Source organism: Dunckerocampus dactyliophorus, chromosome 13, assembly GCF_027744805.1.
Source record: "Dunckerocampus dactyliophorus isolate RoL2022-P2 chromosome 13, RoL_Ddac_1.1, whole genome shotgun sequence".
NCBI lineage: Eukaryota > Metazoa > Chordata > Actinopteri > Syngnathiformes > Syngnathidae > Dunckerocampus > Dunckerocampus dactyliophorus.
Window position 1 is genome coordinate 11,316,314 of NC_072831.1, and position 25,303 is coordinate 11,341,616.

Consider the following 25,303-nt stretch of genomic DNA (forward strand, 5'->3'; position numbering starts at 1 on the left):
CTATATCTAGATGGAACTTCTCAACCTACCAGAGAGGTGACATTCCATGTCCCAAGAGCTAGTTTCTGTAGCCGAGGATCGGACCGCCAAGGTCCCCGCCTTTGGCTGCCACCCACCTCACTCTGCACTTGACCCCTTTGGCCCGTCCCATGAGTGGTGAGCTCATTGGAGGGGGGACACATGTCATCTCTTCGGGCTGTGCCTGGCCGGGCCCTATGGGCGCAGGCCCGGCCACCAGACGCTCGCCATCGTGCCCCACCTCCAGGCCTGGCTCCAGAGGGGGGCCCCGGTGACACGCGTCCGGGCAAGGGAAAATGTTTTAAAGAAAGTTTTAAAGAAAGTTCTTTAAAAGGTGTTTTAAGTATTGACATTATTTGAGCTAAAAAGATGCCTGCAACTATTTGGCACCTTTCCTAGCCTGCGCGTCTAAAAGAGAGGTAATTTAAACTAGGTCAAAGATACTGTATTTACACTATTCTGTGGGAAAGAAAACGCCAGAAACCATTTGCACCATACAAACATATTGAAGACGCTGTTGTATTTACTCTAATGTGATGTTCTACTTCTGGGTTATATAACTTTTCTAGAACAATCTTAAGTGTAGTTTCTGATGTTAAAATTGAATATTAAAAGTGAATGATGGTGTGTATGTGTCAGTGCTTTGTGTATAACTACACAAGCAAGCATCAGTTAACTCAGAGGCATCAGCAAATGCACAATTTACACAATATTGATCTCCTGGAAAGAATCGCAATTAGGTGATTGTGTCTTTAATACCCATGTGACTGCTTGCCTAATTGTTGATTTTCCAAACAGTATTTGACGGCAAGCTGTCGATCACAGTTCTGGATTTGAGTGGGTCCAGTCAGAAAAAATATCATGAGAGTTATGTGTAAGCTAGAGAAAGGGCAGTAGCAGTAGCTAAGTATTTTGTTCTTTTGGCTACAAAGCTTCACAACACCTGAATCTCGTACATTAAAGTGATGTCATTTATATTATTTATTATGTTGTCTGTCAAACAAAGTGAGACAGGTCGCTTCTCGCAACAAACAAAATAAACATACTAAAACTTTGCGATTTCTAACTATATTATTTTTTGAATAAAATACTGGCCCATATTTCCAAAATGCATATGCATTTACATCAAATTTGATGTAGTTATTTACAAATGTACTTTTTCAAGTGTATTTTTTATCATTGCGCCTGAAAGGTTTCCACGGTGGTTGGGGAATCCTGGCCGAAGTCACTAGTTGTTATGGGATGAAGAGGATATACAGTGCCTTGCCAACTTGGGCACATTAATCCCTGATATTTGCATGTGTGCAATATCAGAAATAAACCACACAGTTGATTTAACCCTTGTTAACAATTACTGTTGTATTTATTGTTGTAATAACAGGGGCCCTGGTATCAAGGCATGTGGGATGCCACAAGACAATGAAAAGGGAGCTTAGGCTTTTTCTAAGACAGTATTTCATTTTTCAGTTACATATACAGAAATCCCTCGGATTTGTTTCTTTAATTGCGGTTCCATTATCGCTCCCTCACGATATTGTGGTTTTTCAGAAATTAATTAATTAATAAATGATCACTGTTTTGACTGACTATGACTATTGTCTATTATTAGTCAAAACTGTATATTGAAATACAAGTCATATATAGTATTCTGGTCACTAGACGGCAGAAAACATTGAAACATTACCTTATATTACATTACCTTAACACTGCATGAAGTCAGCCATGGCATGTTTGACATGATAAAGTGAAAAAAACTTTTTTGGAAGTGGTAAATTGTTGGCTTCTTAAGTTTGGAAGAAAAAAATTTGAGGTTAACTGGTTGCCTCGCTAGCTTGCTAGCTAGGCCGTCTGGAATCCCTGCAGCATAAGAGTTGCAATGTGGGTGTAAACACTGAATAATAGGAGTTTAAAGGTGACATATTTAGAAAGTCATAAACACGTTTCTATGCTCTGACTACAAAAATATTCCACTTATTAACATTGAATACTATACTGCGGAAATGAATGTAACCCGTTCGGGTCCGGAACCAGTTAACCGCTATAAACTACTATGAAGTGAATAACGAATTAATTACAATTACTTAAAGGCTTCTCTGCTTGCAGGGGGCATTGAACTGGGGTTGTGGTTGGTGGTTCATAGTCTCGTATCACAGATCATGGCTGCAACAGCTATTGCCGTTGATTTAATATAACGCCATTAAGGACACAAAAGGAAGGAAAATAAATCCCCCCAATATCTAATTAACTGACTATACTAAAGCTAACAAACCACATATAAACACTAATGGTAAACTTTATTGCAAGAGAATTTGATTTTAAAAAACTCCTTGCCTACAGCAATTTGATTGTCCCTCAATTATTCTGCTGCTCTCCTTCGCTCTTCTGACGCCACCAGATGCTGCTGAAGTAGACATTTCTGAACTGCAGCTGCCACCATAAACCAGCACACTGATCAATCAGCCCTTATGCAACATGCCTCACAGTCTTTTACAAAGAAGTGCCCACTCCTCTATTTCAATCCCGCCCTGTATAAAAACCATCTGCAGTCTGCATCTTGTTGCATGGAGAGCAAATTTGATAATAAATCATGTTAAGTGTTTCCACATGCAATAGCAAGCCGTTCGATAGTGTGTCCTTGTCTTGGACTTTGCTCTCAGGTTTAATTGATAGATTTGAAGAGAAAGTTATGTAGTGTATGAGAGGATGAATGATGACTACAAAACAGCAAATATCCATCTATTAGTAATGAACAGCAGATAAAATGCAAACTGCACAATTTATATAATCATCTCAAATTAGAATTTTGATTGGAGGTCAGCAAAGTGCCTCTCAAGTAGGAAAATGAATCCCCATTTGTTGTGTTTCTCCAAAAACTGATTAAAGAGGGTTATCTTAGTGTGCACCTACACACCTGTCTATTACTTTAATCAGGTGGAAGGATCTGATTTTATCACAAGTGCAGGGCTCCAGACTGCGACTAAATGATCGCATTTTGAGACTAAAATATGACACATCACAAGTACATTTTTCATGTGCTCTCGCATATGCCACCAGTTAAGTGACGCACTTTGTCCCTTATTACCGTGAGAAGGAAAAATAGTCTGTAAAATGTGGAGTCAAAAAGGTTAGTCTGGAGCCCTGAAGTGTTTTGTTTTTTCTCACAAAGACTTAAATTATTATGTTTTTCACTCTGGAGCCTCCATTAGCATAACAGAGTTGGAAAGATATTAACACAGGAAATCACTGTTACACCTCTTCTAACTACTTGATTGTTAAATTGCTGTGTTTATGGGAGTGGTTGTATTGTGTGTATGTGTCTGTGTATGTCTCCACAGGATGTATTCACTTAAAACTGATATTTTTAAAAAAGGGTCCTATCCTTCTCATTTCATTTAATTTCATTTATTTTAAAATTATATTGAATCCCAGTGGGGCACTATATTAAGTTTTTAAAAATAAATAAGTCAGCTGGGATAGGCTCCAACATACCCTCGCAACCCAAATGAGGAGAAGCGGCATAGAAAATGGATGGATGGACGAATATTCCATAAATCTCAATTTGTTTAGAGGGTAAATCTGCATTCTTCTCCTCCTGCTCAGAAGTGCTCAGATTCCGTAGCCTCGCAGAAGTTTCATGAAGTTCTCGTACACGACCGTTCACCAGATTTAAGAGTGGCATAAAAATAAAAGCAGCGTTAAACTAAAAACACACCAACCTCATGATTTGGCACTTCCACATCATGTAGAACAACCACACAACATTTTAAACATACACATAAGTCTTAAAAGTTGAAAATGTAGACTAAGGCTACTTTAAGTCACACAGTCTATCATTTATTTCTTTAAAGAGATGATCTAGCGACTTCCCGTTTCTATTCCCTGATGTTCTTATCAAATTGTCCATGAGGACATTTTTACGTTAGAGTGAATTTAACTGTTTTACCATTTTCCGAAGATAGTATATCATTACCCTTGCAGCAATAAAAGTGTGTTGGACAATCTACTTAATTGTTTTTCCCTTCTGATGCAGGCCTGTGCTTTTTCTCCCTGCTGAAATACACAGTTTGTCGCTATAGCCTAGCGTGTGAAATGTCTTACATTAAAGTTATTGGTGCAGACACTAATTTACTGTGCCAAATATGTACCGTTACAGGGTATTGCATCATGTCTGCAGTTAATTGGAATGACAACACCAGCCAGTCCTCCAGATAATCTGCAAATAATACAGTACATAATAATGTGATACAAGTCAAGATCTGCTCACATGGTGCAGCTTGTTCCTTCTTCGCCGGTTGCTCTGTTTTATGAGCTTGTCCTTTGATTTTGTTCACCAGGGTTAGAAGGCGGCCTTTAATAGATGTATCCTGCTCATCCTCATCTTCCTCCATGGGGATTCCTACAAAACACAAACAGACAAAGGATAAACAGGATGTGAAAAGACTATTATGGCAATAGCTCAAGTAAGGGCAAGCCTCCTATGGGGGTCTCTACATGTCAAATGTATGATGTGTGCTTCGGTATGGACAGTATCTCATGTTTGTGGGCAATTTCCAGTTAATTGCTTTTTTGTGCAGAGGGAGCCATGGCAGGTGGGTGTTTTGTGGCAGGACTAAGGCTACCATTAGAGCAGTTGTACCACAGAGGGCCGGGTGGTTTAATTATTTATCAAAACATCAAGATGTCCTCAATATCTGAGAAGTTCTCTACTACAGTATACCTCCTCTGCTGACACGCGAAGCAACAAGGAGAAATACATTGTTGCATTAGATAGCTTGTAAGAATGTTGAAAGAGGCAAGCATGCACAGTAATATTGCTTTGTGTTAAATGTTTTCCCTTTTAGTCCTTTTTAGCTTGCTTTACCATATTTCCTTGATTAGTGGCCAGGTGCATTCATACTCAACAAAAATGTAAATGCAACATTTTTGTTTTTTCTCTAGTTTTTCATGAGCTGAAATCCAAGATCTAAAACTTATTTTATGTACAAAAAAGGCCTTAAATACTGTTCACAAATCTTTCTAAATCTTTCTGTGTTAGTGAGCACTTGTCATTCATGATTCATAATCTATTCACCTCACAGGTGTTGCATACCAAAATGTGCAGTTTAACTGTATTGGGGATGGTCCAGGGGGGAAACCCAGTCAGTATTTGCCTCAAATATCATATACACTGATCCAGCATCCCAAACATGCTCGCTATCTTCAAAATGGCATCAATAAAATGAACCTGTGTTTGTTGTCCATAACATACATGCTTGCCCATACCACAACCCCACTGCCACCAATGGCCACTCCATCCACAACACAGGTGCATTTTACCAAATTGATTTTGAATGCACAAAGATACTGTGACGAGAGCCCGGGGCCAACTGTAGCGTCATTCATCCACAAGTATCAGGTCATGTACAGTAGCAGCATGATAATGCACGGCCCCATTTTGCAAGGATCTGTACACAAATCCTGGAAGCTGAAAACATCCAACTACTTGCATGGCCAGCATACTCACTCGACATGTCACCCACTGAGCATGTTTGGGATGCTCTGGATCAGTGTATACGGTGTTTGAGGCAAATGGCAGTCACAGCAGATACTGACTCCGGACTACCCCCAATACAGTTGAACTGCATATTTTGGAGTGGCCTTTTATTGTGGCCAACCTAAGGCACACCTGTGAAACAATCATGCTGTCTCATCAGCATCTTAATCATGAATGCTCACTAACACAGAGTTAGATTTGTGAACAATATATTTTTGTGTCCACAGAAAATGTTTTAGATCTTTGAGTTTAACTCATGACAAATGGGAGAAAAAATAAAAGTGTTGCATTTATATTTTTGTTACTCAATTGATTTAAACAAGATACATAATGAGTATTAGAAATGCATGGTTGCATACAACCACAATTATTTGTAATGCCTTGTAAAAATAATTAAAAAAGGTCTACTCGAGACTTTTTCTGCAACGAAGGGAAGGGAGTTTCTTTAATGGGAGGTATTCAAGTGACCCGGTGAATCACTGAGGCGCAGTCTATTACAACAGGGGCCACAATTTGAGGAAATAGCAAGTCACATCACCATTTCTCATCTGATGAAAACACAGTGTTGTGCGTCTTATTTTGGATGATCCAAATATAGCTAAAATGGGAACATGGACAGAAATGCAGTGAACATATGATCCCTATATTGCTCACAGCCCTATGGGATCTGATATTCCTCTGGCGACAACCTCTCTCAACATTCACATGCCAGTTCTGAAGGATATGCAATTTCTTCATCTGTCTTCATCTCACCACAGTGAAGCTGCAGCTGGTTGTGAAAATCAAAAAGCTCCTCCTGGATATCTGATGGACAAGGACAGTCGTCACCAGTGCTGAAGGTCAGTAGCATGTTAATCTAAAATATAAAGACACAACAACAATTTTATTGAATTATTATAGAGAATTCATCACATCTCATTGCTCTCAAGATTGGAGAGAGAATTATGGTGAGAAATTTCAAGTGTTTAATTTGGCACTCACAGAATGGAGGGCATCATGACAAGTCATTAAAGCACAGAACTCTGTATCCAGCTGTGATCCCCAAGGGAGTATGTGTGTGTGCGTGTGCGTGCGTGCGTGTATTTTCACTCACTGAAGAAATGACACAAGAGATGAGAAACTGTTATGCCTTGAAGCTTGTGTGAATACAAATAGACAAAGAAGACTTAATTTGGAGCATGGAGCAGCTGGGCAGAAAGACGACCTTAAGTCGAAAATTAAGGAATTCAATGCTACAAAACACACACAAACAAATGGGAATTGGAGTGTTGGCAGCTAAATTAGTCATGTATGTGGAAAATTACATAAGTTATGTAAATTGTCCCTCATGAATCATTCATTTACATGCATCATTTGAGCCAGAGAGGCTGCAGGCTGTGTCTGTGGTCAGTGATACATACATTAATGTGTGGCGGGGTTAGGATTTATTGTATCTGGCAAATGTTAATATTTTACACTGAATACATGATCAAAAATGTGGACATTTTGAAGCTTGGTGTTTCATTTCTTCAGTTTTTGCATAACATTATATATTCATTTTATATAACATTTCGAAAATTAAGAAACTAATTTAACAATCTCACTGAAGAAGACAAGTACGGCAACCACTTAATTATGTACCGCTGCACAATCTAATAGCGCTATGAAAAACCTATAATGCTCACTTTTTAGTGACACAGTAAGATTATTCATTTCAAAATATGTTTATTATTGGAGTGAAATGGTGTAAAACTGTATCATAGTAAGAGGAGTTTGTGTACCAAAATGACAATAAACATAATCTGTCCTGTGTGTCCAGGGGGTGCTCAGGTTACATATGAGTTCCATTCCCACACTGTGATGTAAGTCAAGGTGTCGGATCTTATACCTAAATTACAGCTAAATTAACTCCTAAGTCACTCACACTGTACACAGAACACATGAAGGACATCAAATACAGTAATAAAACACGAAATACAAGAATTAAATGAAATAGTAATAAATAAATAAAAGCCAAAGCACTAGCAACCTTTCTATCTCAATAATAAGACCACTACACTGCTTGACTATTACTGTCACTTTCGGAGGATCAGCAACCTGGCAGTTATGTGTACAGTAGTGCGAAAGAGTTTTGTGATTTCCGACCATTTGCGAATGTGACATGAGTCCTGACTGTGTGTGTGTCGATGTGGGCTGAGGCAGACGGCTGCATGGAGAGAGGATAGTTGAGGTTGCTGATGTTGTTTTGGCAGCCGACAATAACCGCAAAATGTATTCTCATTGTATGAGCACTGCAGTGATAGTGTACCTGTTCTTGAGGAGGTGATCGGAACTCCTTGGTCTTCTTGGCAGTAACTGCAGCGGACATATTGAGTGCAAGCATTAACTCGTTGTAGCGGAACTTTTGGTTGTACTGCAGCTTGGAGACAAAGTTGTCGGAAAAGGACACGATGGCTTCAATGCGGTGCTTCAGCTCACAGTCGCAGAAATAGTGCAGCAGCTCGCACATCTGAAGAGGACAAATGTTGTTGTGCCAGTTACTGAAAGGTCTGAGCGTGTATGTCCCTGTCAATATAATGGACAGATGTCCATACAGTATATAGTTGTGTATATAAACTTCATCTGGTTATGTGTGCGGTATGTTACCTGTCGTTTCACAGGTTCAGGCAGCCTCTTCTCCAGAAGCCCTTTCATCAGCTGTTTAGCCTCCTTGGCTGCTTCTTCCTCTCCTGCTTCCACTGCCTTCTCCTCAGCCCCTGTTAGTCCTTCTTTGTCTGTCGTACAGATGGTTTCTTCCTTGTGTGTCCGACTAAACACATTAGGGTCAATAAGGTGTAAGATCTTGTGAACCTCCTCACTGCCAAGTACACCCATGGTCAGCAACGTGCTGATGAGCTTCAGGATTGGCACAAACTGGTACTCTACACCTCCTCCTACAGGATCACGGATGTAGTGACCACCTCCTTGGACAGCCTCGGTCAACATTGATATCGCCTTTGCTTTTAATGCGTCCAGTGGAATCTGGGGACTGTACAGATAATGTTCCCGTTTGGTGTTGATGAAACACGGCGGAGCAAAGTTGAGGCGGGGTTTGAGCGACGTACTGAGCCCCACTCCTGGTGGCAAATGTTTTTTGGACGCATCGGAGAAGAGACGGATGGAGCGTGTCTCAGCTGTGACCGGGATGATGAACTCATCTTTCATCATGAGTCGAGCCTCTTTGGCTGTCTCCAAATGGATGCTGATGAGGAGATTGTAAAAACCCTCACGTAACATTCCCGATAGGTACTGGTTGTCGATGGTGTATAACAGCTGAGATTGGTCCAGGTGGCTGCAGAGGGCGTGGGCCACACGGGTGTTGCCCAGAGCGCAGAGAGCGCAGTAGAGCTTCAAGGTGTGATAGTGGAACTTCCTCATGTCCTCCTGCTCGGACAATTCCATGATGTCAACACACCTTTGAATACATAGGATAGTTATGTCAATAATCCCCCCAAAAAATCTGTACTTATCATCAATCTGATCACATTACTGATTTTTTTTTCACAATGAAGTATTTCATAAGAATTACCCAAAAAACAGTTATAATAGCTTCTTATGAAGAATGGTGAGTTACAAGCTGTGAGTCCCCTGTTTCTACCTTTGAGCTTGCAATGTTGGGTACTATGTGTTTACGGAAATATCACATTACTATCAAAGCATTTACATTAATATTTTATACTGGAATCTGCATCATTCAAAGGCAAATGGCTAATTTAGCCACTCAATTTTAATGTGCGGCTGTCAATCAGACAAAATTAGACCTTTACTGTTAAAAAGCACATAAAAACATTACATTCAATATGTAAGGTTGTGTGCCCTTGTTCCAAACAAACTAAATGCATAGTGTATTTATGTTTTTGATGGAAACTTCATCTTTCATTTTCAAAGCCAGCATCATAATAAAGTGGACTTATGGGGATGTCATCAGAGAGCAATATTACACCGGTGGTCCTCGGTTTACAGCGCTCCGAGTGTCGGCGTTTTGTGGTTACGTACATGCACCGTTAAAATTAAAAACTTAATTTACATCCGTAAAAACAAAATCTCTGGAGAACTAGTTGATGCTTGGTGTGCCGAGGAAGAATACACTTTGTGCAGGTAGCGCGCAGCCACACTACTCTCAACACTGAACTGTCGCAACCATCATTAAGGATTCACAAATTCACATATGTTCGGAAATCACACAACTCTTTAACACTACACATAACTGCTCGGGCACTGATCCTCACTGATCCTAGAATAACTAAGCAGTGTCCTACTATTGAGATGGAAAGGTTACTAGTACTTTGGCTTTTATTTTGTATTACTGCTTCATTTAATTCTTGTATTTGATGTTTTATTACTGTATTTTATGTCTGTCATGTGTACAGTGTGAGTGACATAGGAGTTAATTTAAGTATAAATGAGCTGTAAGATGCAACTTACATCAAAATTCTACTTACAGTCTGGAACGGAAGTCATACATAACCAGAGGACAACATGTATACTTTTTACATGTACTGAAAATGGGAACTACAAATACGTACACATAGATCTCACAGATGTATCAAGGGGAATCTCATAGAGCTCTGTTTAAAGACAATAATTATTCCCTTGTATCAAATGTACATCCTATATGCAACATGTAGCACTGTATGAGCTTGAGAAGCAACCAGTAACTGCCACACCATCCAGCAGCAATAACGAAAAATTTATCTTTACTGAGGAAAACTAACCTGTTCTCCTCGGGTATGTGAACTGCCATCATCTGAAGCGGCTCCACACAGTGTACCGACCAGCCATGTCTCTCACTGGCCCTCGCCATTTCCACCTTAAGGAAGGTGTTTGGCATGCGGCTCCACAGCACCGCATTGATGGTCTGAACGTCCAGACGAGGGGGACACTGAGGCACTGGGTTCTTATGTTCGCTCTTAAAGATGGCTGACGACAGCGGCATGGCGTTCTGCACAGGGAAGCGTAACATTCAAGTGGTTAGAAAGCTCTGTGAGTATCCATCACATTGATGTGCTTCCCACTTTAAAGACGATAGTGATTGTGAACTTTATGAACAAATGACCTTTTCAAAATATGAGGTAAGTACGAATGTGAATGGCTTATTCTGTGAATCTGCCCTTTTCCTACAAGCAAATGGCACAAGGTACTGAAGCTTTTAGCATCTTGTGAAGACATTAGAATGCTAATTCTAGTCAAGCTAGCTAGTCAAGGCTCAGCAATTTCCTGTGTGAGTGTATTTATGTGTGTGTGTGTTAGAGAGGGAGAGACAAAGAGAGACTAGAAAGGGATCAGGCTATCTTTCCTTCAGCCCCGTTTCCATCAAGTGATACAGTTTTTTTGGTCTAGTACTATATGCATTTTTTTCTGTTTCTTGGTGTACCAACCAAAGTACAGTACCTAAAGGGTGGTCCCAAACACACTGCAGGCAGTCGGCTGGTAGACAGAGCATTGACACTCTCACGTGGCAGTGTGTATGGGAAACATTTTAACGCAGTTCTTACACGGAAACACAAAATGTACGATTTTATGGTAAAAGTGATTTTAAACTCTGCAATTGCAAATCACAAACTCTACCTTTATCTTGGCAAGTTCAAACTGGAAGAGGTTAGGGCTGGTGGGTCGCACAAATACAGCAGGGAAAAGCTTGGTGTTTGGTTCCACCTAGAGACAAGAGCAGTCACCACACAAAAGTTTGACGTATGAATCACGTACTGTATGAAATGCATGACTTGCGGAAAGCTGCTTAATGGGTCATCATGAAACTTCACCACTTGATGTTTGATCAGAATGCACTATAAATGGGCTGGTGAGGATGACTCAGCGCTGGGTGACGCAAAACAGATTTCAGTGAGAACATAAGAAGATTAGTACCTTAGAATGAGTTCTCAAAGCTGAACAGGGAAATTGTCAAATGTCTGATATTCCACAATGCAAATGTCAGGGTTTAAAATATGCAAATACAGGAAAAAAGTTCCTGACAAGGTCAACAAACTGTTACCCAATAGAGGGATGAAAAATTGCACAGGAATTCATTCTCATTATATATCCAGAAGTCATTCACTGATTAATGACTATTAATATTTATTACATAATTGCATTAATTACCTGATAGGAGGTGGCTACCTCCTTGCCGTTGACAGTGAATGTCACCAGACCAGTGGCCAGGTCTATGAGACAGCCAATTTCCAGGTCCGCATTGCTGCGGCTTGAGCCTTGAGTGGCGTTGGTCACATCGCCACCCCACACCATGTAGCAGTTACTCCTCCTCACGCTATCAGAAGGCAGTCATCATAATCATCCACACTATATGAAGTCGAAAAAGGATTGGCTTCCAGATCTCACCTCTCATGGACCCGTCCTCGCTCATCCCCCAGGGTCACAGTCACAGTTCTGGTCTTATTGAGGGCAAAGTTGTTGCTATAGTAATGATAGTCGGGAGTCACCCAACCCACCCACACACATGCAGGTTCTTGACCAGCAAAGACCCTTACAGAGTGGTAGTACTGTAATGACATGTAGAAGACTGTAAATGTTGCCGTAAACAGGTTTTCTATGAATGTTGATTCAATGATGATTCTGTACCGTTGTGATGCTGCTGTAGTCCACTCGTCTACTTTCATCACTGTGCCGCACAGATCGCAGTGGATATCTATGGTGAACATTCAACAGATCAACTATTGTGCAGGTAATGGGCCTAATGAGGCATCAGCAGTAGTTTTAATTGGCTCTGCAAGTTTCCTTTAAATCTCAGTATTTGGTGACTTACACTGTATGGACACAAATATTTAGACACTCCTTATACTCAGTTGATTCATACTTTCACCAGAATCTTTGTTCTTCATCGTCGCACATTTTTCAATTTGTGGGAACAGTTTAGGAAGGCCCTTTTTTGATCAAGTGCACAATACAAGGACCGTGGAGGATTAGTTGGATGGGTTTGGAGAAAGAATAGTTGAGATGGTGATGTGACCTCTGACCTCACAAATGTTCAAATGTATAGCACAATGGCCAGGTGCCCCAATACTTTCGTCTATACCTTTTGTTTTAATATTTTGTCTTTAATCTTCTTGTGGGCCATTAAGATTTAAGATTTTAAGATAGATTTGTCATGTAACGTGCATTTAAATTAAAAATTGTTTTGATGGCCGTTTGGTCTGTGCAACCATGTGCCTTAATCTGTCCCTAATTAATAACATTAATCCTCCAGAGGGCTCCATTAACACATCAATGTACCAAAGATGAGTACCTGTGTTTGACCTTAAGGGTCTCATCATCATGCACGCCATTCATGTCTACAACAGGACTGGTCTTGAAGAAGGATTGAAACTCCACAGGCATACTGAGACGACAAAACACCATATCTGCATTGCTGCTCTGGGTGCCAAACGTCTTATGTGTTACTTTAAGACACGGGGGGCTGTCAATGGTGCCGTCAATCCTGGTTACCTGAGAAGAACCAACAAAGTCTCATCAAGCATCCAACCTTTGTTGAGTAAAGTTATTTAAGTGTTAGATCATACTGTGATGTGATTGTGGTCCTTTGGCACATTGACAAACGTTGGCAGACGCTTGCTGAACCACATGGTGAGCTCTCGGTTCATGTTGACAGCGAAGGGTTCAAAACCCTCCTGGAGGCCACACATGGTGTAGTACTTGAAGGTGCTGGCGTCTTTGCCAAGATTCATACGACCCACCTGAGCCAAGCCCAGACTGCACACCGGAATGAACCCTGAACAGTAAGCATGAGTTAGATGTATAGTGTCACATTAAATACTCTACAATTCTCCTTCTTAAATTTTTGCTGAGTTCCTTGGACCTTCTCATTGTTCCAATGATTCAAACAAATCCTTTTTATGTTGGCAAAAAGAGAAACTGCAATCTGCAGACAATCGGGATCCCAAACAAGAAATTAATAGGAATTGACCTTGTCAAGTAAGGCATTCAACAACCTTCAGCACCACTTATTTAAAGATTTAGGTGACTGTTTGTACAGTATATATTTGAGATTGTATGTACAGTTGGTCCTTGGTTTACGCTCCCATAAATTAATTAACATCTTAATTTTGGGCCACACAAGACATAACAACTAGCTACAGTGCAGTGCTTCATGGAAGAATACACTGTGTGCTCAATATTGGCCGCACTTGTATCAATCACTTGACTCACGGGACCATCATTAAGGATAAAGATTGTATTATAATGGCTACCCCAGAACTTTGTAAGGATGACATGGGGGTGGTTGATCAACAATCTCTTTATTGCCTATACAAAACAGGCCACTGTCGGTCCCACCACACCAAAACAACATCAGCAAACCCAACTGTCCTCTCTGCACACAGCACGCAGTCAGGACTCATGTCACGTTCACAATTGGTCGGAAATCACACAACTCTTTAACACTACAGTACACATAACTGCCGGGTCGCTGATCTTCTGAAAGCTACAGTAATAACCAAGCTGTGTCATGGTCTTATTATTGAGATGGAGAGGTTGCGAGTGCTTTGGCTTTAATTTTTTTTGTATTACTATTTCATTTAATTCTAGTATTTAGTGTTTTCTTACTGTATTGTATATCATTCATGTGGTCCGTGTACAGTGTGAGTGACTTAGGAGTTAATTTAGGTCTAATTTATATTTAAGAGTCTACTTATACCAAAACTTGATATACATCACAGAATAGGAATGGAACTTGTACCTAATCCGAGAACCACCTGTAAAAATGTGACCCAATGTGGATTACAAAAATCCTCACACACAAACACACGCATTTTCTCACCATCCTCAGTTTCAAAGTCGGTGAAGCAAAGTTCAGAGCCTTTGGTGGTGATAAGTATCTCTCCATTGAGGGTGAATATCATGGATTTGTCCTCCATGTTAATCATGCAGCCCACCACATCTCCACTGTGCCAACAGCGTCCGAACAAACGGCTGCCCATGTTCAGACAGTGGCCCTGTGTACATTTCAAGCATATAGAAAAATAACTGCAAAAATGTTCAGACTTATTTTGAAGTGCTAGTTTATAAAGTGAGTAAAAATAAAAAAAAAAAATCACAAGGTGATGAGTGAGGAAAACTGGTGGAGCTGAATGGAACTAATCTGGATGAGTTTAGGAACGTAGATACGGAGGTACACAACATTGTGGAGCGACCATGTGACAGTCTACTGAAAAGATCATTGGCAAAGCCATAATCTGTACATAATGTAATATAATCTGTAATACTGCGCAGAGATATTGTTTTTGACGTCATGTAGGACCGCCCAGTTTAATTCTAAAAGACTCTCAGTAGGTGCTGCTGTTTGGATTAGCAACAGAGTCCAAATAGACTCAAAAGTTAACTCTTAAATGTGCAATGCTTAAACAACAGCACTGAGGTCATTACAGTCAGGTTACATTTTTTTCATGATGGGAAAAATGAGGGAGGCGTTATTTGTTTTAAATGGATGACATACCCCATGACATATTGTAAACTTAGCTACCTTGAGTCAAATATTTGCACTATTTTGTGTGTCTTTTATTTACAATGTCCTTTAAAATGTCTGTATTTTGTATTTCATAAAATGTACACTGCTATGGAGTAGAATTGTGCAATGACAATAAAAGATAATTGTAAAAATCCCTTCTCTTGCTGTGACATAGAAAAATGTAAAACAATAAAGGATATGATTACCCTGTATCCATCAAAGACAAAGGCTAGGTCATCTGTGCCCAGCTCCACATCTGGCTTACATCCAGGTCTGGCCCAACCAACTCTCATGTCTCCTCCTGTCACCGCCTCGAATTCAAAGTACCATTTGCCCGTCTTAACTGCATACGTTCGCTCTACTCGGAAGAAGCGGATTTTGTCAATGCTGAGCCGTTCGACCACTTGTCCTGGAAGGAACAGCCACAGAGAAAAAGAGGCTTGTAATGCAACTTTCTATATCATTTTGAAGGTTTTTTTTTATACAACAATGCATTGAATGTTGGACCTGAGAGACTATCCATCCCAAAGGTATTGATGAGTTAGGTAAGGGCTCTCAAGGTCTTCCACATCAAACTCATCCAAGCATGCCTTTATGGAACTTTCTTTGGTGCAGTCACACCCACAAATTTAGAAGCATAAATTTGTCTAAATGTGAATGATGACGAATGACAATTAAAACACACCTCCTTCTTGATCAGATGGCTCTACGTTGTAACCATAACCAATCAAAGTGCGGATGGCCTCCCGCAGACTGTCACGATTAGACTTCTTGGTACGTTCATCCAGCATGGCGTAGGGGACCAGGCGGGGGTTACGCTTACTTTTCAGATCCTGCAGAGAGCCACAAAAGTAGGCAATATGCATTCATGGGGCTTATTTAAAGCTGACTCTCGCCTACTTATTTACTGTGCATATTTTTGGCAGAATCTTGCTGCAAATATTCGGTCATTTCGGGATAAACCATAATTTATATTTTTTACTTCAAATTACTACTATTGCTGCAAGAAATCTGTTCTTGCAGAGTCAAACACATTTGGAAACAACATATAAACCCTTTTTAGGGCTGCTTTAATAGGTGTTCAAATGAACCCAGCATGTCTCACTGTGAATTTAAGTGCTCCGACATGTTGAAAGCTCAAGTAAGAGAGAATGCAAAATATTTTCTATATACTAAAAAAACCTAATAACAAAAACTTGTTTTAAAATAGCAAAGATGAACCAATATTTGGGTTTGCCTACACACTGCGGCACATCCAGTGTACCTGCTGAATGCCATACGTCCATCCCTGCTTGATGCGGTCTTTGGCCCAAACATTGTGGGCATTTTCTGCCAATTTATCCACCAGCAACTCCTGACCTGGAGTCAGTTTCATCTCAGACAGGTCTAGAGGGGATGGTTTATAGCCACTGGACATCATGAAACTACAAAAGAGAACATTTTAACAAGTCATGAATGTCTAAATATTAAATGATTATAGAGCATGTCAATATCTGTATCTCAAAGAAAGAGGAGAAATTCACTCTTACTTCTTTGGGAGTTTGATCTTCTTGAGTGATTCGTCAGCATTTGGATTGACTTGAACAACTCGACAGCCCAGCGCCAACAGGGTTCTGTGAGCGAAAAAAAAAACATTCAGTTAATAAATAGGGGTCTTTACAGACTGCTTAATCCCAAACATCACCTCTTGATGAGACATGCAAATCTTAGTGGTAGTGGATAGGTGGTGCGGGTTAATGCATTAAATTGTGCATATATGCGATAATAAAAGTCAAGGGAATACCCAGAGAACTGCATTCGGTGTGAAATAGTCTTGGTACCCTGTGGATGGACCCTGTAAAAATCTTTTTTCTTTTCGATTGACATCGCTGACTCAGAGAGTAGCACTGTTACTCTGATGTGCCAGTTCCTCCATACATATTGGGAATAATTATGCCAAACCGTAGCATTCTGTGCATCATGTAAAAAGCATTTACCTAAAGCACTTGTAATAGGTCCCAGTGGGACTTTCAGAAGGAGAAGTAAGTGTTGAGCGCTGAGAAATACTGTAGTTAAGGAGCAGCTCTCTAAACTTGTCTGGTTGTGCAACCATGTTAATTGAGAACTCCTATTTCCCTAAACACTCTTTGAAGACCACAGTAAATGAAAAATATATTGATGTAGCAGAATATACAAAAAATCACTGAGAAAATGGACCTAGTCTTGTACAAAAAAAGACAGAATAGAGAACATTCCTTTGAAAATAGTCTGTTTTATCCGGCTTTGTAATGAAAATGTAATGAAACAAACAAAGATGATTATTAGGGATTGGCGTGATAATCAATTTGATCAATGCAAATGTGGTTAAATGTTTGGAACTGTGTAATGTAATGTGTTATTTCGTCTTGGTAATGACAATTAACAAATTATTACTCTCCTTTTTCAGCTAATCATCCCAGTCTCAGATGAATACATGAATCTACAAAGCACCATTATGCAGTCCATCAGATCCAAGAAAATACAGTTTATATTAATACAGTTCATATTAATAAAATTATTAGGTTTTATTCAATTACTCAATTAATCTAAAGGATTTTCAGTAGAATACTCGATTACTAAAATATTTGATAGCTGCAGCCCTAGTTGCTAATATAATTAATGACTAAACGTCCTTGTTAGCATCAAATGAGCTTGCCACTACATGGAAACAGGAACCGTAAGGCATCTGCGTCGCCCGTCTATGAAGTTTAACTGTGTTGCGGTCTGAAAACCACTCATAATCTGGTGTGACAACCATTTGCCTCAAATACCGTATACCCCAATCCAGAGCATCCCAAACATGCTCGCTATTTTCATAATGTCATCAATAAAATGCTGTCCATAACATATGCGCCTGCCCATACCATAACCCCACTGCCACCACAGGCCACTCCATCCACAACACAGGTGCATTTTATTGATGGCATTTTGAATTTGAGACAAGAGGCTGAGGCCCATTGTTGTGTCATTCATCCATGAACATGTTGCAGCATGATAATGCACAGCCCCATATTGCAAGGATCTGTACACAGTTCCTGGAAACATCCTGAAAACATCCCAGTGCTTGCATGGCCAGCATACTCACTCGACATTTTATGGCGCATACGGTATTTGAGGCGATTGGTGGTCACAGCAGATACTGATTGGTTTTCAGACCCCTCCAGACCACCAGCAATACGGTTAAACTGCACATTTTGGAGTGGCCTTTTACTGTGACCAACCTATGGCACACCTGTGCAATAATCATGCTGTCTAATCAGCAACTTCATATGAGATTGGCCTTTTCTGTACATAGAAAAAGAATTATATCCTTGAATGCAGCTCATGAAAAATGGAAGCAAAAACAAAAGTGTTGCCTTTATATTTTTGTTAAGCGTAAATACCACAATGGACAAATATTTACGTCCATCCACGTCATCAAGATGCAATGTCTTGTTACTCTTCATTTTCTGTAAGCTTTCAAATTTGTTACTTGAAGCTTAGAATTTATAAATAGGTTGAAATGTTTTGAAAAATAAATAATTATCACATGGAAAATAATAATTACATCTAGTACAAATGGCGGATTTTTTTTTTTTTTTTTAATACCATGAGAATTGTCAGGGGGGCCTTGGAAAATGGCTCCTGTAAGGGCTCCATGGTCCCAAAAAGTTAGAAAACCACATCCACACAAACCTCCACTGTGTCAACTCCTCCAAGCAGTATTATTCTGCTCAAAACAACGCTGGCATGGAAACATGAGTTCAGAAAAATTCACTGGAAAATACTAACAGCCCAAAAAATAAAGTAATGGATTGGTAATATCCCCCAAAGTCGGTCAAGAAATATTCGACTCTAATGATGATCTAAATCTTAAATCTACAAATTGTTTCATGTTGCAAGTTTTCATAGGCACCACATGTATAGCAAGATGTACATACTTCAGAGTTTCTGTCGACATCTGTAGGTTGTAGTTCTTCTCAGTCTCGGGCAGCTTTGAGAAATCCACTAGACATGGATGCTGCCGCTTATTATCATCCCTGATCTATGAGCAAAAACAACATTTATGTCAACTCAATTCTTTTTCCACACCAAGTGCTGCTATGGTGCTACTGATAAAGTAACAAAGTAACTCTAGTGAACATGTTATGAAAGAGCAACGAGGAAACACTTGCTCTCAATGTATGACTGAAATACCAAGCGAGAAATGTAGTACCTCTCATGAGGCTGCGCTTTATGCCAAAAAAGTCCTTTTGGCAATGCTGCATGGCAATGGTGACTGTCTACCAAAAACATGCACTCATATGCATCTGTGTTTGTGATGAACACCAGCCAGCTCTAAAAGAGTAATGCTACAGGAATTCACTTTGGAGGCAGCTTAGGGAAATTAAATGAAGAAAAGAACATCGTCTATGCAGATTTGCATTGTAGCAAAAGGGGGAGTTAAGCTCATCGTATGCTAATTCTCCTTCTACAAAAAGTAATTAGTTGTAATAGATGGAGGATGTTCATATATTTAAATTGCACATATTAAACATATGTATTGCTCTTGTTTTTATTTATTCCTACTAGGGCATAACAGGTCTGTTTATTCGCATTAGCTATATTGTACAATAAACCAAGAAATACATGAAGAATATTGTATAACCATACAGCCACTTCATTAGGTACCCCAGCATCATCTAAGGAGGTCCAATTCAGCTTTGATAGTGCATTCATAGATAATAATGCTCAGCCTTTTTAGTAGTTGCATCACAATGACAAGTGTTCCTTTACGGAAACCAAAATGTAAGGAACACCTCTCAGTATGATGCAGTGCAGTTCTACAACACTGTAAACTACACCAACCACAATGAACACCACAAAACAGCATTATTATCTTTGCAAAGACAGTATTATAAACATAAATTATACATGAAATACAGCTGTAATGTTAGGTTTCATTAGATTGTGCAGGTGAACCTAAAGTTTTGGCTGGACAGTGTAGTAAAGTATAATTTGTGAAAGAATGAAATGCAGCCGTAACTCAAATTATAGTAAAGAATTTCCCATTTTGAGGTTATGGAAATTACTAGTGCATATTATAAGATGATATTATAATGATTATTCTTATTGGAGACAATACCCATTGTAAACATAGGGAAAAGAGCAGTAAATTATCAGTTTACAGGATATTGTTGATCTTTACTGGGCTGTAAAACATTTTATAGGTGAAATCTTCATATCTAACTCCAGGCAAGAATGTAATATGACCTCTTACATTTTGAGAATGTCTTATGGTGCCTGCATAATCAATTTAAAGCCTCATTTATGTTCTTCCATAAAAAGCACAATTAAATGCAAAAAAAACATAGCAAGCGTTCTTCTTGGTTTATCGCTGTGCTGAAACTGTCAGACATCCTGTTGTGCCCTTGGGTGAAACAACACTTGATCATTTGTGACTGAGTGTACATTGAAACATGGACACAATGGCTGTGCTACCTACAAATACACCGTGAAGAAGCAGCAGATGACATGAAAAGCACTCAGAACGGAAAATGAGATCTTTCTTTCCACTTACCCTCTTTTTGGTGTGAACCGCAAATTATGAGAGAGAAAGCAAGATGACGTACAGGCTTTTGTGGTAAATAAATCCTACGATTAGTATTCCAAGCTATAGAAAATGTCATTGAGATGTCTATTTCTCATGGCAAAATGCATGGATTATGTTTTCTTTCAAATCTTGATGGTGCAATAGTATAATAGCTAAAGTGAAATTTCTCACCTTGCCGTAGGACCAGCCGAGTTCAATCTTATTCATGCCCCACAGTTCGTGGATGTTCTCTGCCAGTTTGTCCCGGACCTTCTCCAAATGTGGTGGCATAACAATCTGAGGAAACAATCAAGTGTATCTTATTACTGCTAGCCATGCCATAAAATACTTGACTCTGTTTATCACCTGGCTGGTTTCCACAGGCGTAGGAATGAAGGAGGCCTGTGACGAGATGAGGGTGGTCCCCAGCAGATCTCGGACCCCATCCAGGTCCCTCTTGTACTCCTTCACTGGCTCCACCCTCATCTTCTCTTTGGGCAGCAGAGCCTCGTAACAGGGGGCATAACTTGATGGAGGCAGAAATTTAAAGTCGCCATGTCGCCCACCCAACAGGAAACGCACTCTGATGATATAGAAAAAAAATGGTCTCTAGTTAGAATGGAAAGGAAAATTAAAAGGAAGTGGCCTGGTTAAGTGTTAAAATAATTAACAATCTCAACCAATTATGAGTTAAAGTACTTTTTTAATTCAGTGAATGGGTATCTTTTATTCGGAAATGACACAAGAAAGTGGCGAAATACTGTAAGACGTGCATATTTGTATTCACGTGCATATTCAATCTTTATCTATAGTGTCTCACAAAAGCGAGTGCACCCCTCAAATTATTGGAACATGACACTATAGAAATTGAACTTGGATGTAACTTAAGAGTAGTCAGTGTACAGCTTTTATAGCAGTATAACTTTATTTCCCACTGACAATGACTCAACACATACCCATTATTGTCTAAATAGTTGGTAACACAAGTAAGTACTAAGATAATTGTGTCGTACGAACAGTCAAACATAGTGGTGGTAGCATCATGGTCTTGGGTGCATGGGTGCATGGGAGCTTTGAGATTTGATTCTAACATGTAGTGTGACATTCTGAAGCATAGACTGCCCTGTAACTGGCCCGCATGGCAGTTTTCCAACACGAGTCCAAACACACCTCCAAGATGACAAGTGCCTTGCTGAGGAAGCTGAAGGTGATGGAGTAGGTGATAAATTATGTCTCAGGACCTGAACCCAATTGAGCACCTGTGGGGCATCCTCAAGCGGAAGGAGGGGCAGCGGACATACATGTCTAACATTCACCAGCTCTACCACTGATGTCACCATGGAGGAGTGCAAGTCAAATATGGTGGTGGTAGCATCATGGTCCCATGCTGTATTGGAGCTTTGAGACTATATTTGAGATTTGAAAATGTAGTGTGACATAACATAGCATGATATAACAACCTGTGCCGCTCTGGTGAATTCCATGGCCAAGAGAATTAAGGCAATGCTAAATAACAGTGGTGTTCATACTAAATATTTACACTTTACATTCACTGTTATTGCAGCCATTTGTGTCGCTAGCTAGTAAGCCTGCTGTTTTGACTTATGTTCAGTAGATCTATACAAACTGTACAATCACTACTCTAAAGTATATCCATGTTTTATCTCTATATTGTTGTTGTTATTATTGTTTGGAAGACATACTGTAATACAAATGGTTGCTAAAATGTGGGTGGTGTACTGACATACAGGACTATTTATAAAACATTGAATATGCATGCATTGCAAAATGTAATAAATGTTATATGATGTAGATCAGGGGTCACCAAGGTGGTGTCCCCGGGCACCAGGTAGCCCCCCACGACCACATGAGGTGCCCGCAAGCCTGCTTTTCATTCCGGTTTTCAGTTAATAATGAAAGAACAGTAGAAAGAAATGCATTCTGAAATACAAAATGTGAGTTGTGGACACCAGCATTTTGTTAATGTTCTGGTAAAACAAGCATATTCGCTTTGTTTGGGTTTAAAATAAGCTCTGAAAATAAATGTTACAAAAATGAGTAGCTCTTGGCCATTTTCATTTTGTAAAAGTAGCTCTCACAAGGGAAAACGCTGGTGACCCCTGATGTAGATTATGCTAGAAGTTACCAAGATCTTTCAGAATGATGAAAAAGATAGCATTTCTTCAAAATTCCAGCCAGAAAATACCATCGAACAAATCAAAAATGACTAACTCAAAACTACTTAACTGTAGTTGTGACTTTCTAGTTCAATAGACTGCTTCAGTGACGTCTAAAATTTAAAAGGGACGGGTTTAACTCTGAGAACAAAAAATAGGTCTCACTGCTAAGAAGTCATCACTGCTAAGAAGCTCTCCAGAGGCAGCCCAAAATAAAGATTGGAGTATTGTAGTAGTGGTGACGCAAATGAGCCTTTTATGGCTGCGGCCCTCAATTATTGAAGAGTGGAAATGTGCCTTATGCGACACATCCACAAATGACAGAGATGTTCTCCCTGTTCAGTGTGTCAGCAGTTTCATCTGCGAGCATGTCTCACTTCTCAAATTAAATGATACATACTGTACAGTACATCTGGAAATCATAGAGCTTGATTTTTTGCTTGAAGGATTTTTTTGTCATTAATTTTTCAGTTACAGTACACATAGTTAACAGGACATGGAGAGAAATATGGAGATTCAGATCATAATTAAAAGGACTGCATGCAACTCGTTCCAAATGACATTTTTTGAAACCAACACCACCACCGGATACCATACGTTACCACTGGTGGTTCAAAAGAACAGAATTTTCGTATGGCCTGACAAAAAGGAAAAAAAAATGCCGTTTATGGCTGTCACCACTGTCTTATTTATATACAGTATGTCCATAGCACAGGCACATACAAAAAAGCAGTCCCAAAGAAGCGACCAAAAATTTTGAGTCATTGTGTGGTGATAGCCTGAACATTCAATGATAGCTAACCTTAGTAGCTAAACATTGCCAAATTGCTATCAGTAGCTGACATCTATCATAATGTCGGCATACTCAAAGCAGGAAGAGGCAGGATATCATTCTTGGAATGTTGAAGCTCTTGCATACAGTACCTTTAAAAAACTAAAGAGACAAAAAACGATATTTTATCCCTCTCCTATTCCACAACATGACAACTCCAACAATGATAATAAGATAAATAAATTATTATAAACATTAAAAATCACCAGCATTATAAAGGGCAAATTTCTAATGACCTGTTGTTCTCAATCTCATCAGATTGAGCAGGTGTACCTAATGATGAGGATTGTGAGTATACACGCTTTACTACATGCAGGCAGTTCAAGGAATGGAATGGTTCCACGAGTTCCCTTCTGGTAGAATGCCTCTGGGTTTCAAAGAGTTAAATCTGCATTGCAAAAGGCAGCTTGGTTCAACAAAGTCAGAACCAATCATCATAAAAAAAAAATGCTCAAGCTTAAAATTCCATTTTAGCGTCACATCAATCACACTATCTGTGGTCGCCATAGCAACAGAGGCAGCTACGGAGCCAGGCTATTTCACCTGAGTCCAATCTCAAGGCCTTGAGGATGCATGCATTTGGACTGGACTGGGTGGGCAGGGGGATTAGATGGATTTCAGACAAGCAGGGTTTGTGTGAGTGGAGCGTGTGTCTGTCTCATCTCATCATACTTGCATGAGTGCGTTTGACTGACAAACAAATAAAAACTCACTTGACGCCTGCAGAGAAGCTGACGACGGGGAAGAAGAGTCCATCTGTGTTGAAGTTTTCGAACATGCCCTGAACAGGCTGTCCATTGATGCGGAAAGAGATGCTGGGAGCGCCGAGGTCGAGGCAACAGCTCACCACATCCTCTGAGGTTAGGATGTGCTGGTTGAGGGATGCAACTGCCCGGGGAATGCGACCTAGGAAACATCCAAACACACACTTCTGGGATACTGCAGGGTTCATTTCTGTCTAGACTCTCGTAACCTTGTATGCATGAGCTGTGTCAAGCAAACATACACATTATTTATCTCACCTGACCAGAGGTGGAGTCCATCAAAGCCATAGGAATAGAGATCATCTCCCACGCCGTTGCCTCCCCAGCCCTCGCCCCCTCCAGGGTAGGGTGCGTAGCCCTTTGTGTTGGCCCAGCCTACTCGCAGATGGGAAGGCTCACTGGTCACAAAGTGGTCCACCTGGTCGATCATAAGCTCATAGTACCACTTCTTATACTGAGCTGAGCCCTCGCTCACACCAAGAAAGATGTTCGGTCTCATACTGGCAATAAAGGACAGACATAAATAGCCACGTCAGTCATGTTCATTTATCGTGTTGTAATAATATACTGTAGTTTGTCCCTCAGTGCCAATTAGAATGGCCTCTAGGACAAGACAGCCAATGATTTTAACTTAACCCAATTTCTTTCTGAAAGTTGCCAAAAAACAGAGAACCATGACAGTGTTAAAAGGCAGAATCAATGTACAATAAAACTTGATGCCCGTGTGATTTATTGCACACATACCATATAAAAGGGAAAAAAGACAGCTTTCCTAATTAGCCATTTTAAAATGTATGACCCAGCACAGAGTAAAATCAACTTTTGAGCCTGGACAATAGTAGTGTTCAATTACCCACTGGTGATTAAAATTCACATAATGAAAAATAAAAAAACAACATAATGTAGTTCAGGGGTCACCAACGTTTTTCCTTGTG

The 25,303-nt window shown here is 39.9% G+C and overlaps 1 protein-coding gene across 6 annotated transcripts in view; it reads right to left on the reverse strand.

The window, feature by feature from the left end:
• LOC129192313 (ryanodine receptor 3-like) overlaps positions 1-25,303 on the reverse strand; it is a 159,920-nt gene that overhangs the window by 60,107 nt on the left and 74,510 nt on the right. For all 6 annotated transcript variants that reach the window (XM_054796205.1, XM_054796207.1, XM_054796203.1 and 3 more), the window contains 21 exons: positions 24,627-24,868; positions 24,318-24,510; positions 20,962-21,178; positions 20,788-20,892; positions 18,965-19,068; positions 16,556-16,639; positions 16,291-16,450; positions 15,712-15,859; positions 15,233-15,435; positions 14,340-14,514; positions 13,084-13,292; positions 12,810-13,009; positions 12,146-12,212; positions 11,906-12,066; positions 11,669-11,834; positions 11,138-11,224; positions 10,285-10,511; positions 8,177-8,984; positions 7,839-8,039; positions 6,305-6,407; positions 4,283-4,414 (listed from right to left, as the gene is read on the reverse strand). In XM_054796205.1, coding sequence (XP_054652180.1) covers positions 4,283-4,414; positions 6,305-6,407; positions 7,839-8,039; positions 8,177-8,984; positions 10,285-10,511; positions 11,138-11,224; positions 11,669-11,834; positions 11,906-12,066; positions 12,146-12,212; positions 12,810-13,009; positions 13,084-13,292; positions 14,340-14,514; positions 15,233-15,435; positions 15,712-15,859; positions 16,291-16,450; positions 16,556-16,639; positions 18,965-19,068; positions 20,788-20,892; positions 20,962-21,178; positions 24,318-24,510; positions 24,627-24,868 — 3,992 coding nt within the window. The remainder of the gene's footprint in view (positions 1-4,282; positions 4,415-6,304; positions 6,408-7,838; positions 8,040-8,176; positions 8,985-10,284; positions 10,512-11,137; positions 11,225-11,668; positions 11,835-11,905; positions 12,067-12,145; positions 12,213-12,809; positions 13,010-13,083; positions 13,293-14,339; positions 14,515-15,232; positions 15,436-15,711; positions 15,860-16,290; positions 16,451-16,555; positions 16,640-18,964; positions 19,069-20,787; positions 20,893-20,961; positions 21,179-24,317; positions 24,511-24,626; positions 24,869-25,303) is intronic.